The 18,329-nt window shown below is 34.8% G+C and overlaps 1 protein-coding gene across 4 annotated transcripts in view; it reads right to left on the bottom strand.

The window, feature by feature from the left end:
* Positions 1-18,329, bottom strand: part of RTTN (rotatin) — a 142,457-nt gene that overhangs the window by 66,741 nt on the left and 57,387 nt on the right. For all 4 annotated transcript variants that reach the window (XM_045790253.2, XM_087869736.1, XM_045790255.2 and 1 more), the window contains 5 exons: positions 17,202-17,346; positions 12,237-12,391; positions 8,038-8,257; positions 1,797-1,925; positions 1,233-1,343 (listed from right to left, as the gene is read on the bottom strand). In XM_045790253.2, the coding sequence (XP_045646209.2) occupies positions 1,233-1,343; positions 1,797-1,925; positions 8,038-8,257; positions 12,237-12,391; positions 17,202-17,346 (760 nt within the window). The remainder of the gene's footprint in view (positions 1-1,232; positions 1,344-1,796; positions 1,926-8,037; positions 8,258-12,236; positions 12,392-17,201; positions 17,347-18,329) is intronic.

Below are 18,329 nucleotides of genomic sequence, written 5' to 3'. Positions count from 1 at the left end.
GTAAGATTGATGAGGTGTAATATGTTTACCATAGTTCCACTGCTGCTCAAACTACGCATTTTGGTTCACTTCTGAATTCTGATTCTAAAATAGTTTCACTGATAGCTACAGGGTAACAAAAAATAATGCGGTCATAACATGGTCAAGCAACAAGTACAAGCTCAATTTGTATAAAGAATGGAACCTCTAGGTTCAGATAAAGATTTTTAGTGGAATAGAATATAATCATTGCTTGCTTGAAATTAATGAATGATGCCCATACTTAACAGCACTGTATTATATACTTGAAAATTGTCTAAGAGGTGAATCTTATGTTCAGTGTTCTAATCACAAAACTAAACAATACAGAGGACAGGAGGAAACTTTTGTAGGTGAAGGATATGTTTACAACACTGATTGTGGTAATGGTTTCAGGGGTGTACACTTATCTCCAAATTCACGAATCTGTACACATTAAATAAGTACAGCTTTTTGTATGTCAATCATACCTCAATAAAGTGGTTTTTAAGAAAAGAGATAAGTGGACAAATGGCTAAAACTGGAAATTTTATTAATGTAAAATTTTGCGTTACAATGGTATTATTTTATTAAATGACACACAAATGTCATTTGGCAGCTATCTTTCTAAACTCGTTGAAAATGCCTAGGCTTCTCCATTAATTTTTCACTGTTCTTTCTAAAAGTGAAAGATTCAATGATCCTTTCCTTTTTTTAATCTGTACTTTAATGAGTTTGACTGAAAAGGGTCTGCTGTGAACTGAACTGTATCCCCTCTAAATTGGTATGTTGAAGCCCTAACCCACAATGTACCTAAATTTGATGATAGAGCTTTTAGGAAGTAATTAAGGTTAAATGAGGTCTTAAGGGTAGGGTCCTAATCTGATAGGACTGGTGGCCTTGTAAGAGGAGGAAGAAAGGAAAGGTCATTGAATACACAGTGAGAAGGCAGCTGTCTGAAAGCCAGAAAGGAGGGCCCTCACCAGAACCCAACCATGTTGACACCTTAATCTCAGATTTCCAGCCTCCAGAACTATGAGAAAATAAATTTCTGTGTTTCAAGTCACCTATGTTATGTGTCATGGCAGCCCAAATTAAGACAGGGAGTAAACAGCTTAAGGTACAGTCACTAACATAATCTCAGTTTGGAAAATATGAATTCACGTATATGCACATATATTGCTTCATTTGTTTTTAATCTACGCATAATGGACTCAATTTTCCTTCACACTGACCTCTGGGTCTCGATCAACCCATAATGGAATCAACCAAGCCAATCCTTGTTGAGTAGGACCATGCTCTTCACTGTGACTACCCAAAGGCAAGAACCAAAGTGACATCCACTCCTAGAATGAGAAAAGGGAAGAGACACATTAGGTAAGTTTCTAAGAATAAAACAGAGGAAGTTTAAATAACTGAATTTTTAAAAATCAAAACAAAGTTAAAATGTACTTAAGACTTGGTTTTCATTCAGTATTTAGCCAAAATAAGGCAAAAAAAAAAAAAAAAAAAAAAAAACCTCAGCTTCTTCTTAAAAAGTTAAACAAAAAAATTTTTCTTCAGAACTATATGCCCCATGATTAGACAAAATGTAGTTTCTAGGGCATGCAAATTTTAATCAAATTTCAAATAAAATTCAGATTTGTGTAATACACTTCTAAGAAACATCTGTCAAAAATCATTTTTGTCTAAGAAAAAAAGTCAAAAGAGACATTTTCATATAGGCTTGAAATGTGTGAGACACAGCACATTCCTTGTCTAGCAAGTGTTCAGAAGACAGCAGCTTTTAATGCTCTCACCGAGCTCTGGGCCTGGGCCATCATTTCATGGGATAAGTGGAGCAAGCAAAGAATTGTGCTCTTTGTGACACCTTTTCCCATAAAGGACATAGCATTTCCTCCACGCTCCACATAAAAGGAAGTAATGACCTGAAAAACAAGGGTAAACAATGTCATGGTGGCTTTACCCTGAGTGGTATATAAAAATAAACATACAACTTTCTACTAACTTGTCTGATTTGAATCCTAACCACATAAAGTATATGCAACATTCTTATAGTTTACACATTTCGAAACAGTTAAGATGGTATATTTTAGGTTGTTACCACAATTAAATACTGTTAGTTTAAAATTTTCTCCCTTTAGAACTTGTACAAAGATGCATACTATCCTCCTAAGGAGACTTCTGTGATGTAGAATACGCTCATACGTGTTTACAATGTTACGGTATCCTTTACGAAAAAGAACTGATAAATATCTTATTGAAAAATATACTCAGAAATTGCTACCTATATAAAACTGTACTGGGGGACCTGGGTGGCTCAGTCAGTTAAGTGTCTGCCTTCGGCTCAGGTCATGATCCTGGAGTCCTGGGATGGAGCCCCACCTCGGGCTCCCTGCTCAGTGGGGAGTCTGCTTCTCCCTCTCCCTCCACCCCTCACCCCGCTCATGTTCTCTCTCTCTCTTGCTCTCTCTTAGATAATAAATAAAATCTTTTAAAATTTTAAAACAAAACAAAACAAAACTCTACTATCAGGGTTAGGTAGATTTTCCAGAATTATGATTTAAATGTAAATGGACATTTCTTCTCACTTCTGAGAGACCTTAGATTTCTGTTCCATATTTAAGAATATGTTCATTATTTAAATCATTGGCTCTCAACTTTTTCTCAATTCTCCCACATATCTGAAGGATCTGAAACATTTCCATCAATAACAACAAAAGAAATGTTATAATGCTAAGTGAAATAAGTCAAGCAGAGAAAGACAATTATCATATGGTTTCACTCATTTATGGAACATAGTAGGAAGATCGGTAGGAGAAGAAAGGGAAGAATGAAAGGGGGGTAAACAGAAGGGGGAATGAACCATGAGAGACTATGGACTCTGGGAAACAAACTGAGGGCTTCAGAGGGGAGGGGGGTGGGGGATCGGGCCAGTGATGGGTATTAAGGGGGGCACGTATTACATGGTGCACTGGGTATTATATGCAAGTAATGAATCATGGAACATTACATCAAAAACTAGGGATGTACTGTATGGTGACTAACATAACATAATAAAAATTATTATTAAAAAAAAAAAGGAAGAGGGAATATAGAAAGATAACAAAAAAAAAAAAAATGTTTCTTATCTGAAGAAATATGCCCTCAACTGAGGAGCTGAATCAGAATGGACAAGGGGAGTCAGGTGACAGCAATTTAAGGGAAAGTCCTTTCACCTAATTTACAAAGTCCTTTAAAATATGTGACAAAACCTTTTGGAACATTTCTGTGTAAATCATATATTTGTCCCTCAAATTGGGGTTCAATTAAGTACTTGTTCACTAATTGAACAAGAACCTTTATAAGTTTTCAACTCTTTTTTTTTTTATTTAGAGTTAACAGAGAGAGAGCGCGCACATGTGTGGTGGGGGAGGGGCAGAAGAAGGAGAGAGAATCTCAAGCAGAGTCTGCACTTAAATGAAGAGCCCAATTAGGGACTTGATCTAATGACCCTGAATGCCCCACTTTTCAACTCTTAAATTAAAAAAAAATATTCAAAGTGACAAAAGATCACTCATAATTCACAAAATTTTAGTAAAAAAGGAATACTAACTGTATTTAGGTGCCAACATATTATAAAAGAAAAATCTGTTTTGAGTCAAAACAACCAAAACTACTTGTTATCTGGGGGGCCTAAGTGGCTCAATCAGTTAAGTGACCAACTCTTGATTTCTGCTCAAGTTATTATCTCAGGGTAATGAGATCGAGCCCGGCATCAGGCTCAGCACTGGGCATGGAGCCTGCTTAAGATTTTCTCTCTCCTCCTCTCTCTGTCCCTCCTCCCCACCCATGGGCTCTCTAAAAATAATAATAATAATAATTTTTTTTAATTTTAAAAACTTGTTATCTAACACAAAAACTATTTCAGTTCATTCACCCAAGGTTTCTGAATGCTTTTATTCATCATAGCATCCTTTGAAGTAAGTCGTTTTGTCTTAAAATAGAGACTACTTTCTAGTTTGGGTTTTTTTTAGCTCATACAGCAGATTATTTTTAAAAGACAACATAAATCATAAATGTTAGGTACAGCTTATTTAACAAAAGCAATTTATTTGAAGAGGATTTGGGATCTGTAAGCTACCTTAGAATTTTCATAAACCAAATAAGTGTATATTATGTCTGAAAAATAAAACAAAACTGTTCAGGAGTTAAAAACCATAGGTGATGGGCTCTGCTCTACTACTCCTTCCTCATGTGTATGTTTGACATTTTTCATAATTAAAAGTTTAAAACTTTAAGGGACTATCTTAGAAATAAGATACCAGAATGACCAAGTCCTTATTACTCTCCTCTAAGTCACCGGAGATAACTATCTTGTGGTTTCATGCCTAGCTGATAAGGGGCAAGCCAAGAACTTCAGTACTATCTCCTTTCGATCAGTTCAATCAGACCTTTTTGTCAGATCCATGGAACTATATTCTGTATGTCTGGTTTTAAGGATTTAATTATCATAGTTTATTCATCTGTCATAATGTATCATGCTTAGTTTAAAAGCCTCATTTCTCAACCACAAAAAGCAAATATTCCCATTCAAATTTCACTGGGCAAAAAACAAAATACCTGTATGAGAGATATGGCTCTCTTCTGAAAAGGAATCAGCTTTAATGAGAAACTACAAAGCAAGTCATCTGGACCAACAATAACTTTGTTTCAATGTGTATTCACATAAGCCTTATTTTATTCTTTAAAAAAATACACTTAACCAGTAGTAAAATAAATAAATCAGGAATTTTTTCAAGACTTCGATCAGCTATGATTAAGCCTTGCCTCTGTGGACTACATGCACAAATGCAGGCTCGGAGGGAACCCTGGTGAAGCTCTTCTCTTACAGAACTATGTATAGCTACATCATTGCTGTATTTACTACATCATACTGAAACTATACTGACCTAAATGATAAAAACGGGACATATCATAATGTGTGAAATAACGTTAAGGCCATGCTTATTAAAAGGTAATGACAGCTAAAAATACTTGAAAAAAGCTTTTAAAAAAATCAATGAAATAAGACTCCATCTTAAAATATTGGGAAAAAGAAGGGCACTTGGGTGGCGCAGTTGGTTAGGTGACCAACTTTTGGTTTTCCCTCAGGTCATGATCTCAGAGTTGTGAGACTGAGCTTTGCATTGGGCTCTGCCCTCAGCACAGAGTCTGCCTGGGTTTCTCTAACCCTCTCTCTCTCTCTGCCCCTCCCCCTCTCTAAAATAAATAAATAAATAATTAATTTTTTTAATTAAAAAAATTTTTCAGAAAGAGAGCCATATATTAAACCCAAAGAAGAAATAAATAAGCATAAGCAGAGGGGCGCCTGGGTGGCTCAGATGGTTAGGCGTCTGCCTTTGGCTCAAGTCATGATCCCAGGGTCCTGGGATCGAGTCCCGAGTCGGGCTCCCTGCTCGGTGGGGAGCCTGTTTCTCCCTCTCCCTCTGCTGTTCCCCCTGCTTGTACTCTCTCGCTCTTTCTGTCAAATAAATAAATAAAATCTTTAATAAAAAAAAAAGAAATAAGCAGAAGCAGAAATTAATAAAATGGTGAAAAACATTAAAGGGAGGATCAACAAAGTCAAATTCATTCTTTGAAAAGAATGGTAACAATAAAACATACAAACCTACCAGTAAGACCAATCAAGAAAACTAGAGGGAAGGAATAATTAATACCTGGAATGAAATGGGACCTCACTTTAGAACTGATATACCTTTAACGAATGAGCTGCATTGATGGATAATTTTAGAGCTATGAATTCAAAAATTTAGATGAAATTTTAGAAAAATATAACTTACTGACACAAAAAAATTGAAAATCTCAAAATTCTAGATTTAAATTAATTTCATTTCATTCAACTCATTTACAATCTTCCCCAGAAGAAAATACCAGGTCTGATTGCTTTATCATCAAATTCTACTAAACATTTAAGGAAGAAATAACCACCAATTCAAATCAACTATTTCAAAGGGGAAAAAAAGGTACATAAAAAAATTTATACATAAACGGTGGGCTAGGGGTGCCTGGGTGGCTCAGTCGTTAAGAGTCTGCGTTTGGCTCAGGTCATGATCCCAGCGTTCTGGGACTGAGCCCCGCAGCATCGGGCTCCCTGCTCAGCGGGGAAGCCTGATACTCCCTCTCCCACTTCTCCTGCTTGTGTTCCCTCTCTCGCTGCCTCTGTCTCTGTCAAATAAATAAATAAAATCTTTAAATAAATAAATAAATAAAAATAAATAAATGGTGGGCTAATTTTGATATTAAAACCTGACAAAAAGGGGCACCTGGGTGGCTCAATTGGTTAAGCATTTGCCTTGGGCTCAGATCATGATCCCAAGGATCCTGGGATCCAGCCCCAAACTGGGCTCCCTGCTCAGTGGGGAGTCTGCTTCTCCCTCTCCTTCTGCCTGCTGCTCCACCTGCTTGTGCTTTCTCTCTGGCACACATGCACTCTCTCTCATTCATTCATTCATTCATAAATAAATAATTAGATAAAAAAGTTTTATGAGAAAGAAGACATGCAATAATTCTAAAAGCATTCTCTGCATAAGAAAATTGGAAGAATTCTAAAAACATTACCAAGCCAAATCTTTTAATGCATAAAAGGAATAATACATCATAACCTAAGTTGAAATTCTCCCTGAAATGCAAGGTTGTTTAACATTTTAAAATGAATCCATCTAATCCACCACCTTAATAGGATATAGGAGAAAAATCTTATGTTTATCTTAAAAGATACAGAAAAAGCACTATACATCTATGATTTAAAAATAAAAAAAACACTTAGTAAAGTAGGACTAGACAGAAACTTCCTTAATCTTATTTTTCTTTAATTGAAAAAACTACCATAAATAGCATGATGAAAAGGTGAAAAATTAAAGGCCTTTCCTTTGAGTTTAGAAACAAGGATTGCTGGATAGATGGTTAATTTACAAAAACAGAATAAATTTCCAGATATTGAACAATACTTAGAAAATAAAATATCAAAAATTCATTTTCACTAAGAGACAAGAATATTCACTGAAGCAGGATCCAAAATTGCTCTAAATTAGAGTAAGAAGGGGCGCCTGGGTGGCACAGCGGTTAAGCGTCTGCCTTCGGCTCAGGGCGTGATCCCGGCGTTATGGGATCGAGCCCCACATCAGGCTCCTCTGCTATGAGCCTGCTTCTTCCTCTCCCACTCCCCCTGCTTGTGTTCCCTCTCTCACTGGCTGTCTCTATCTCTGTCGAATAAATAAATAAAATCTTTAAAGAAAAAATAAATAAATAAAATAAATAAATTAGAGTAAGAAAATCCAAATGTACTTCAACATTGTAGTGTACCGAATACTAGACAAAAATAAATTAACTCTACCTACGGGCAGCAGAATGAATAACTCTCCTAAGCATAATGATGAAAGAAAGCAGCCATATGATTTCATTTTACAAAATTTTAAAAATCAGGAATTATTCTTAATATGAACACATAATTGAGTGGTAAGACTACCAAGAAATGTAAACAAGTGATTACTGTAAAACTCAAAGTAACAACTACCTTTCAGGAGAGGAGTAGAGATCGAAAAGGGGTATCAGAAATGTTCCCAGGGTGCTGGCTATGTTCTATTTTTAGATCGGGGTGGTTCATTATGTGATGCCTGAACAATGTATTTAAGTTTTATGTTCTCCACATGTGTTGTATTTTACAAATAAAAAAGATAAATAACATAAGTGAATAAATAAATTACCCTAATGAGGGGACTTAAATGTAAGCCTTAGTTTATTTTTCTTGCAAATTAGTGTATTCTGAAAGTGATCGTACATATTTGTTAACAAAAATCATTAAAACATTTAACCATTACGATGAACCATATGAACACTGAATAATAATCTGCATTAAATATAGTGATACATATAATGCACTTAACATTGTGCCCGGCACAAAGGGAGTGATCAATCAATCAATACTATAATAAATAGTAAATAGCTATTCTTTGGGGGTTGTTATTATTGTTGTTATAGTGACTGGTTATTTTTACTTACTTCAAGGAGACCTGATAAGTACTTTACACAAATTTCAAGTGGCTTTGTAAGAGGTGAATGTGAGCTCCAACCCGGAGATGCTGTGAGATGAGCCATCCCTCGTAAGGTCCTCTCAAGGGATGGCAGGCCATAGAAGTGAGGAGCATCCGTGACTCTCAGGCACTGGAGCAGTTTCAGAGCCAGCTGTGTTTGGAAAACATAAAGAAGTTCCAAGCACTTCCTGTGGATGTAAAGTAAGGGAAAAAAATCAACAAGAGAACAAGTGTGATGGGCTTAATGGGTTAACTTATTGATGGTAAAGGGTTACTAACAACTTAATAAGTCAGAAAAATATGAACGAGGAGAAATGGCAGTCTCAAACAAGATTTTTCAAGGAAAACATAGTTAAAATACCATCTAGGGTATATGATGTAAAGGACCAATAACAATTACATTGAAAAATACATAAACAGATATTGGTATTAGCACCCAAAAATAAAATTTAAAAAGTTGGAATGGGAAATTAAATGCATACTTTAAATGACTTTAATTGACACATATTAAATCTATACTTTCAATCATTAGATATCATTAAAATTGAATTTTTAATTAGCTGGCATTGTTTTCCCCTTTTAGAAAGCTAAAATAAAAAGGTATAATGAGCTTGACACACAATTTAAATACAACTGTCAGAAACAGAACAATCAAGAGAACATTTTTTATTAGAAAACAAAAACCCTGAAACTAATAAGTAGGCATGGGTACAAAGATGAAATTGTTGGAAGAAGTAACATCATTGTATAACAAAGCATCAAATAAAATTTGAAATTTCCTCAGTTTTACAGATTTTTAGACTCCAAAATTGACAACTGACTATACTTTTACTCATTCTGTCACAGTATTACAGGTGTATAGTTGTATGATTTTTAAAGATAATTTTCATATACCTGTCATCCAGCTGTTTTTGAAGTTTTAGAAACACACAGAACTTACACCAAAGCCTGAAAGTTATTTGTATAAATTCATATTTACATTAGTCAACAACAAAGTACAGCTGAACCTTGAATGACATGGAGGTTAGGGGCATTGACTCTCACGTACAATCAAAAATCCTCATATACTTTTTGACTCTCCAAAAATTCAACAAATAGCCTACTGTTGAACAGAAGCCTTACTGATAACACAAAGTCAATTAACATGTATTTTGTATATATATGTTATTATATACTGTTTTCTTACAATAAAGCAAACAAGAGAAAAGAAAGTATTTTTCTGTAAGTGAGCTCTATGCCCAACATGGGACCTGAACTCATAACCCTAAGATCAAAAGTCACATGCTCTACTGACTGAGCCAGCCAGGAGCCCCAAGAAAGGAAAATATTATTAAGAAAATCATAAAAAAATACATATACAATACTATACTGTATTTATCCCTAAAAAATCCATGTATAAGTGGACCCACATAGTTCAAACCTGTGTTATGCAAGGATCACTTGTAATCTAATTAATAGCATTAAAAATGTTCTTCTGGGTTTTTTTTAAGATTTTATTTATTTGTGAGAGCAAAAGAGAGAGCCAACGAGCAAGCGAACATGACTCGGGGGAGGGACAAAAGGAGAGGGAGAAGCAGGCTCCCCACTGAACAAGGAGCCCGATGTGGGGCTCAATCCCAGGACCCTGAATTACAATCTGAGCTGAAGGTAGATGCTTAACTGACTGAGCCACCCAGGCACCCCTGTTCTTCTGTTTTTTAAATTAACATAAAAGTCATTCTCATTTTCTGTTCCTTTTACCTTAACCGCTCCAAAAGAAAAACTATACCATCAAAGGGAATAGTGCCTCTGCAAATAACTAACCAATCCCAGTTCAACCTGGCACATCTGCCACCAGTTTCCTCTCCTGGTCCCTGTGAACCTTCCCCAAGCTCCACACCCAACTGGTCTCATCCTCCCTACACAAGTTCCTCTCAACATCCAAAGAACATTCACCCAAAGAACAGTCCATAGCACTGTTTCTCAAAGTCTAGCCCAAGGGACTACCTATGGAACTTATTTAATCGGTAGATTCCTGAGCTACTGATCTTAATATTTTAATAAGCCCCCCCCCGAAGAGATTCTACATACATTCTACATACATTCCAAAGTCTACTATCAATGTTGTCCTTGTCTCCAGTACTTTAATGAGGCATAAATGCATGAGGTAAAATTCACAAATCTTATATATACACTACAGGATAGTTTACATATATATATAATCATGTAACCACCAGGCATAACCACATATAAAACATTCTCAGCGCCTCAGAAGGTTCCTAGGTGACCCTCTTTAGTGAAATTTTTATTGACTTGTATTCTAAACTCACTAATCCTCTTTTATATTGTGTCTAGTCTGCTGCTAAGCCCATGCAATGAATTCTTTACTTCAGAAACTGTATTTGTCAGTTGCAGAATTAGTATTTAGTTCTTTTTTGCAGTCTCCATTTCTCTGCTATTGATATTCTACATATTTTTATTTATCTTGCCCATCTTTTCATCTAATATCTATTATATTTATATTGAAAATATCATTTATATCAATAAGCTTTAAAGTTCCTCTAATAGTTGACATTTGCGGGTCTGTTTCAAATGACTTTTTTCTCTTAATTACAGGAGACATTCTCCTACTTTTTTATAATTCTCTCCATTTGTGATTGTATGTCAAATATTTGTATACAAGAGCTACTGAAGGCAAAGTACATTATAGTTTTTCATAGAAATGGTTTGCCATTTGGTCACAAGATTTGGTTAGAGGGCTGATCTTTGAGATCTAGTCAGGTGTTGAGCTGAATTAGAGTTGTTTTGATACTTAGTTTGCTTCAAATGTCATGTGTGTGGGATCAGGTCTTTCCTTCCAGGAGAGATTTGGGATCTGAGCACAGGAAGACCTCATCAGATAAAATAACTTTTGTACATCAAAGGACACTATCCCGAGAGTGAAAACACAACCCACAGAATGGAAGAACATTTTACAAATCATATTTGGTAAAAGACTTATGTCCAGAATATGTAAAGACGACTCAACAACAACAAGAAAAGCCAATGCAAAAACAGGCGAAGGACTTGAAGAGACATTTCTCCAGAGAAGATAACAAATAATCATTAAGCATATGAAAAGATGCTCAATATCATTTTTCATCAGGGAAATGGAATCAAAACCAAAACGATTTTAGTTTACACCATTAGGATGGCCATAATAAGAAATTTTAGGGAAGATGTTCAGAAATCAGAACACTCATACATTGCTAGTGGGAATGTAAAATGGTATAGCTGCTATGGAAAACAATTTGGCACTTCCTCAAAAAAGTAATCATAGAGTTACCATATGGACCAGTAATTCTAGTCGTAAGTATATACGGGAGAATTAAAAACGTGTGTTCACATAAAACTTGTACACAAATGTTCATAGCTGCACTATGCACAATAATCAAAGGTAGAAACAACCCACATGTCCACCAACAGAAAATGGATAAACAGAATGTGGTGTATCTGTACATGGAATATTAATCAGCTATAGGAGGAAACAAGCACTGATATGTGCTGTAATACGGATGGACCTTGAAAAACAATGTGAAATCAGACAGAAAAGATCACATATGTCTGATTCCATTTATGTAAAATGTCCAGAATAAGCAAATTCAGAGAGACAGAATGCCACAGGCTTGAGTAAGGGGTAAATGAGGAGGAACTGCTTAATGGGTACAAAGTTTATTTTCAGAGTAATGAAAATATTCTGGAATTAAAAAATGACAGTCGAACAACATTGTGAACATATTAAAACCACTCAGCAGTATACTTTAAAACGATTAAAATAGTAAATTTTATCTAATTAAAAAAACTTTAAGTCAGAATTACAGATATACACTTGAAAATCATCTATGTAAAAACAGACATAAAGTCATAGAAATGGGTATAATTGCTCAGAGAATTAAGAGAGGACCAAGACCTAAAACCTAGAGACAGCAAAATACTGTGTGTGTGTGTGTGTGTGTGTGTGTGTGTGTGTGAAATTACAATCAGGCTATACCAGAGATTCCATTGAAATAAAAACAAACAGACCACAACTGACTATTACTGAATTCTTTCTTCCTTGACTTGAAACAAGTAAAAACTAAGATTCTTTGGAAATCAAAAGGAAACTAGGTTCTATATCAATGTCCCGAAAACTTCAACAACAAACGGTACCTGTCGGTAACTGCCATGAAACTGAGCAGCAAGGTATTGAAAAAAGCAATCAGTTCTTTCTGGAGTTGTTGCCTGACAGCAGTCCGGATATCATCTGTTTCCTCTCGTGCTTGTGACTCCGTCAAAACTAGCAGGTCTAGTAGTGGGTTTGGACTCTAAAAAATAATATTTGTAAAAAACGTATTAACTCTCTAATTGAGCTGTGTTGTTCCCTACAAAGATTTTTGTTACATATCGTGTTCTGGATTACCTAAGAGTTATATTACCTAGCCAGTAGGTATGGGTCTCTAGTGCATCAATAGAGATGCTATGTTCTAAACTCAAAAGGAGCTTCATATGTTATCTCGACAAAAGAACAGCACACCTATTATAGAAAACGGAGTATAATATAGAGAAGCACGATCAGAAAAATGAAAACCACACATGATCACACAGAGATAGCCGCTATTAGTGTACTGGTGCACACTCTTCTTTTTGTGTGCGTACAGACATAAACACAATTATAATTCCATATTTTTACCAAAACTGAGATCAAGTGAAAAAACCCACCACTGTTATACCTTTTTAAACTTAGTATTATCAGTATTTTTTCAAAAAAATTATTTTAATATTTGATTATTTTTCAATCATGAGGATTTACCACACCAACTATCAAAGGAATCGGTGATTTCTAATTTTGCTGAACTGTGCACTGGGTGTTCAACTCTGATTACATGTGTGAATTTTAAGCAATAATATTATTAAATCAAATAGCTTTAATAGTTTTACAGATGGGCAAACAGGGGTTTATAAAAAGGTTACATAACTTGCCCAAAGTTACACGAATGAACAAAGCAAGGATTCAACCTGAGTATCATCTTACTTCAAAGCTATTTAATATTCTGTCCCCCATATTATGTCACATCAATCCTACTATTACAACATACAAAAAGAGATAAAGTCAAAATGTAATTACTATTGTTTTGAAATCTTTCACCTAAACAACTCAATTCAAAAATAATTGCATTCTTTTTGCAGAAATGAAAAAAATGGGAAGAAAATTCTAGGTTGTTTATATTATGCAGTACATACAGAATACTTCAATTGGGTACACACAATTATAAAGACTACAACTGAGAGTAGAAAGTACTGGGGACAGATGTTTTGCTTTTAACTTACTTTACTATGTTTCACACCTAAGCAGCACTTTTTTTCAGCCTTCCTTTCATCCTGAACAAGAAGTACCTCATTTGGATCAAATAAAATTACATAAAACATGACTACAACGTCTATGTTTTATATAGGAATAAAACAATCAAAATATATATTTAATAAAATCATAAAAATAAATATACATACTCTATAGTATTCTTAGACCCAAAAAGCCAAAGGCTGACTTATACCCACCTTCCCTCCAACTTTCATAAATACTGACAAAATAAGAAAGTGGTTTTTAATGTAAACTCCATCTTGGTAAAATATAATTCTATCAGGAATTATTAATCCTGATATGCCCATACAAATTAAATAGAAACTCCTGATTGATAGATTAATATAAAGTTACAGTATGTATACACCTAAAACTAAAATTCTTCCCAAAAATCTCATTGTTAATAACTGGTTTATGCTAGTACTTGCTGAGACTTTTTCCCTCTCTAACACATTTTAGATTTACAAGCTAATATTAAGATTCAGTGAACCTCAACAACACCACTTCTAAAATATGGGATGAATTACCATTCCTCACATACAACAGAGAGAAGAGATGTCTCTCTACTGATGCCTACTGATCTCAAGTGCTTAATCATACGTGAAGGTTTTATCTTTAGACGTTAGTATTCAATCCCAATTTTAAACCAACTACCATTACCATTACTTTGTCACCGCCACCTCCAAAAAGCAACAATTTCTACAATGAGGGCCCATTTTCTTTACCCACACAGTCACCACTCATCACATCCACTTTACCATCCATCAGCAACCTACAACAATAGGACATCCAATGCCCTCCATGAACTCTGAGTGCACATGTGCCTGTGAAAGTCAGCCAACAAAGACAGACATACGCTGTTTAGTTTTGAATAGCCTCCCCCCTCAAAAAAATTATGGCCCCACTTTAATGACCTTCCATCAAAAAACTCATTCTGAAAAAAAGGTATTCAAACTCAGCACTTCTAGGTTATTTTATATATATTAATAAAATTATCATTACATTAAAATGTAAATTAGTGGTGTCATAAATTCCTAACGTGCCTAAAATGTTTGTAATAAATGGATGTTCTGATAAAACATACAAATTTTTCACAAGAGAAAGTTTCTCAATCTTCCCTCAGTAAGTTAGCTGATTTTTCTTTATACTTTCTATTCGCATTCTTCTGCCTGATCAAGTATTCAAGTATTTTGCCTAATTTTACTGGGTTTTGCCATGGCTTTCATATACTTTTTCACATTATGTCCATATATTCAAAACAATTCCTTTGGAAATACTATCTTACTGCCTTCTTCAATCATCTCTCACTTATTTTACCCATTTTAGATGATTAAACGGCATTTGACTTTATACTGAATGTTACTCTTTGCGTAACACTTAATCATTTAATCCTTGCAGCAAGACAGAGAGTAAACTCTCTTAATAGTGGATGCTTAAGTCCACTGCTCACCTTTGGCTCACTCTATTGTTATTTATAACAGCAAGTAAAAGCTTTCCAAAGACAGCCCTGATACCATACAAAGTCAAATAAATGTATTTAATTATACCAAAAATCCTTCTCTAAAACTGCATTAAAATTACAGTACAATCATGTAGAAATTTCATTTTAATTTCAAAACTATCAATAAATTATACGATATGCATTATCATTGCTTCTTGGCCTTTTGCCTAAGATCAAGTGTATATAATATGCATCAGCACTCACGACATACTATAAAATTCATAATAAATGTAAAGTTTTAACTATTGTTACATAATTTAGGTAAATATATTTTAATATGCATCATTATTTTTCTACTGTATATACCACGTAGAAAGTCTTCTAAGCAAACATTCAATTATTACACAGAGTTTCAAGAAAAGATTCTACCTAAGCCCACTATAACTGCTATTTCCACAACCCAAAGCAACCATAACTCTTGGAATACAAGAACTTCAACATAAGGAGGAGACTGTTTTAGAAATTATTCTTTTTTAAAAAAGACTAAAAAGATTATGAAGTTATAAAAAATTTATAGATCAAAAATCGATTTATCAAAAAACTCAGAGGAAAAGCTTCGTAAGACTCTTTTAATAATATTTTAATATCCAATCTCTAAAATATTTAAGCATGCCTAAAAGCTGAAGGAGGAACTACAGTAACATAAGTTTTTACTGTTTTGCTTTATTAAAAATGGTCAGAAAATAACTGCTTCCAAATGCTTTAAGTTTTTTAACAATTAAATGATACAAGAAAATCAAAGTACAGTAAATATGGTACTTCGAAATCATCCTCAAGACCATAAGAGGAGAGTAAAACTGATAAGTCTATGTATTCTGGGAGTTCAATCATCTTATTAAGGTTTCACTTATTAATTATGTACTTTAAGGAAGTTAGTCCATCATCTCTCATTTGTGTTATAAATATTTTTCTCAGTTTATCATGTCTTTTTAACTATATTTAAAGTATTTCTTGCCATACATACAGAAGCCAATAAAACTCACAGATAAATACCCTCCCATTGGATAACTATTTCATTGTTAAGTTATATAAATTGAAAATAAAGTTAATCTGAAAGAAAAAATGGCCAGAGAAAAATATAAAAAATGAAGTTTACTAAAGAAAAACTTGCTATGATAATTTAAGAGTGTAGTTCTGCAGAAAACATAGGCATATCAAAGAACATAATACAAAATCCAATCAGAGTCATGTACATATAGGACCTTGTTTATGGTATTTTGGACTTATTTTATGTTCCTATCCGATCTACCCCTTTCATCTCCTAGCTTCGGTTAGTTATTTCTGCTTTTCATCTTTCATAACATTTAAATTGCATTCCAGGACCATAATTTCCACACTTAGTCATAGTCCTACAGGTGCGTGTATGAGAGTGACTGAGAGAGAGAGAGAGAGAGAGAGAGAGACAGAGAGCTGCTTTCTCCACCACCTTGCCCGTTACCACTCTAGGCCAAGCCATCATCATCCTTCCCCTGGGTTACTGTAGGCCTCCCAGCCTCCACCCATGCCACCTATGGTTCCAGAGACAGCTGCTACCATGATCTTCTTAAACTTAAGTCACATCATGTAACTCTTCTGCTCACAACCCTCCACCAGCTTCCTCTCTCATGTAGGTTAAGCACCATAGCCTACAAGGTTCTATTTGAGCTTGATTCTGAATATCCTCCTGATCTCATCTCCTAGTCTATTCATCCTGTTGCTGCCACATGGACCTCTAGTTGTTTTTCAAACATGGCCCTGACAACTAAATGCTTTTGCATTGTTTTCCTCTCTGGCGAGAACACTCTTCCCTTCGATACCTATAGGGCTGACTCCCGCACTTAACTCAGTGCCCTGGCCAAATGTTAGTCAAAGAGGCGAGCCTTCTCTGACCATAATGTCTAAAGGAGCGTACCACCACGCCTGCCTAGCCTGCCTGCTTATCTATGCTTCCTTATCACATTTATTGCTCCCACCTGCAGAACATGTGTGTTTTCTGTCCATTCCACCCCACCAGAATGTACTCCATGAGGACAGGTTTGTTTGTCTTATTCACCGTCGTGTTATTTTTATGTAGTCATATTTACAGATTTCTTTCTTTATAAGTTCTACCTTACCTAACTTCGTGGAAAAATCTTCTCTACTCCAAAGTTTTAAGTAAACACTTTCATACAACATGAAGACTACTTTACTAAACACAGGCTATATAGAAATTATGTTTTTTCATTATATAGCATTATTAATTTTTACAAATAAATCATATCTCAGACCTAAAATCCAATTCCTTAATAACACTTACATGTCTAAGAAGTAATTCTAGAAGCCAGTTTAGAAGTTCTACTGATGAGTTTTTTCTTTGTTCCTTCAATAACTTATTTAAAAAATGTATGATATCTATTAGCAGCTTCTCATCTTCAGTGCAAGCAGGAAGCACCTGTAAAAACCTACAATAAAAAAGACAATTATGGTTTCTAGCTCTTTACAGTAAGTGGTGTGCTGATGAATATTTAACAATCAGGTAAGGGGTGGGATGATTTCTTGTGATTGCCAATTTTGGTAGTGTAAATATTCCCCCATTGCCGACTGCAAGCCACCCACATAACACACAGTTGTGGACAGACACACAGCAGCACACCATTATATGGCATTTTCACAACACAGATATAACAGGCACAAATAACCGCAAGAACACAGGTATCAGTAAAATGTAAAATAATCAGGAAGTGATGATATTTGCAAAAAAATATTGCATATTTTTCTTATAATTTATTTAACTAAGTTTGTGCAATTTCATTTTTAAGAATGGCTGTGTTTTAACAACTAACTTACAAAAATCCTGATATTCAACTGCCAGCTCTCTCACAAGGAAGTATTGGCTGATTCCAACACACACCAATGGAAAAGCCAATTAGGTATCTGAATTGTCAGAGATCCATTTTGAGTTCACATTTCGGAAATTCATTTAACCTCACATTTTGAAAACTGCACACATTATGTTTAATAGAAAGTTATACATCTTACACTAAATTAACATGTAAAACTGCTGGCAATGGCTGCTTGTCAGTCTATTTGTTTCAAATGCAGCCATCTGCTACCAGTTAAACATGTTAAATTTACAAGCTAGGGCCTTCCCAATAACTACTAAAGGATCTCCACATGGCAATCAACTTCGTGAAATTCAGGGTAAAAAGAAAAATGAGATAATTTTCTTAAGAACAAAACAAAAGCAAAACAAAACAGCCCACTGCAGGTGTACCAAACCTATTAGTCAATCCACTGATGTCTCTCTCGGCTCTCTTATAATGTGGACAGGAATAAACATTCACTTTGTTCAACCATGTCTTATCCTAATCATCTACTTTTGTGAGCTAGCAAAATAAAATTTTTACAATCGGATATAAAAACTGTGCTGTTTATTATTAATTTC

The sequence above is a fragment of the Ursus americanus genome, chromosome 19 (assembly GCF_024610735.1).
Source record: "Ursus americanus isolate L20-20 chromosome 19, mUrsAme1.1.p, whole genome shotgun sequence".
NCBI classification, from domain to species: domain Eukaryota; kingdom Metazoa; phylum Chordata; class Mammalia; order Carnivora; family Ursidae; genus Ursus; species Ursus americanus.
Note: the sequence above shows the minus strand (reverse complement) of the source record. Positions and strands in the feature narration are given on the sequence as shown.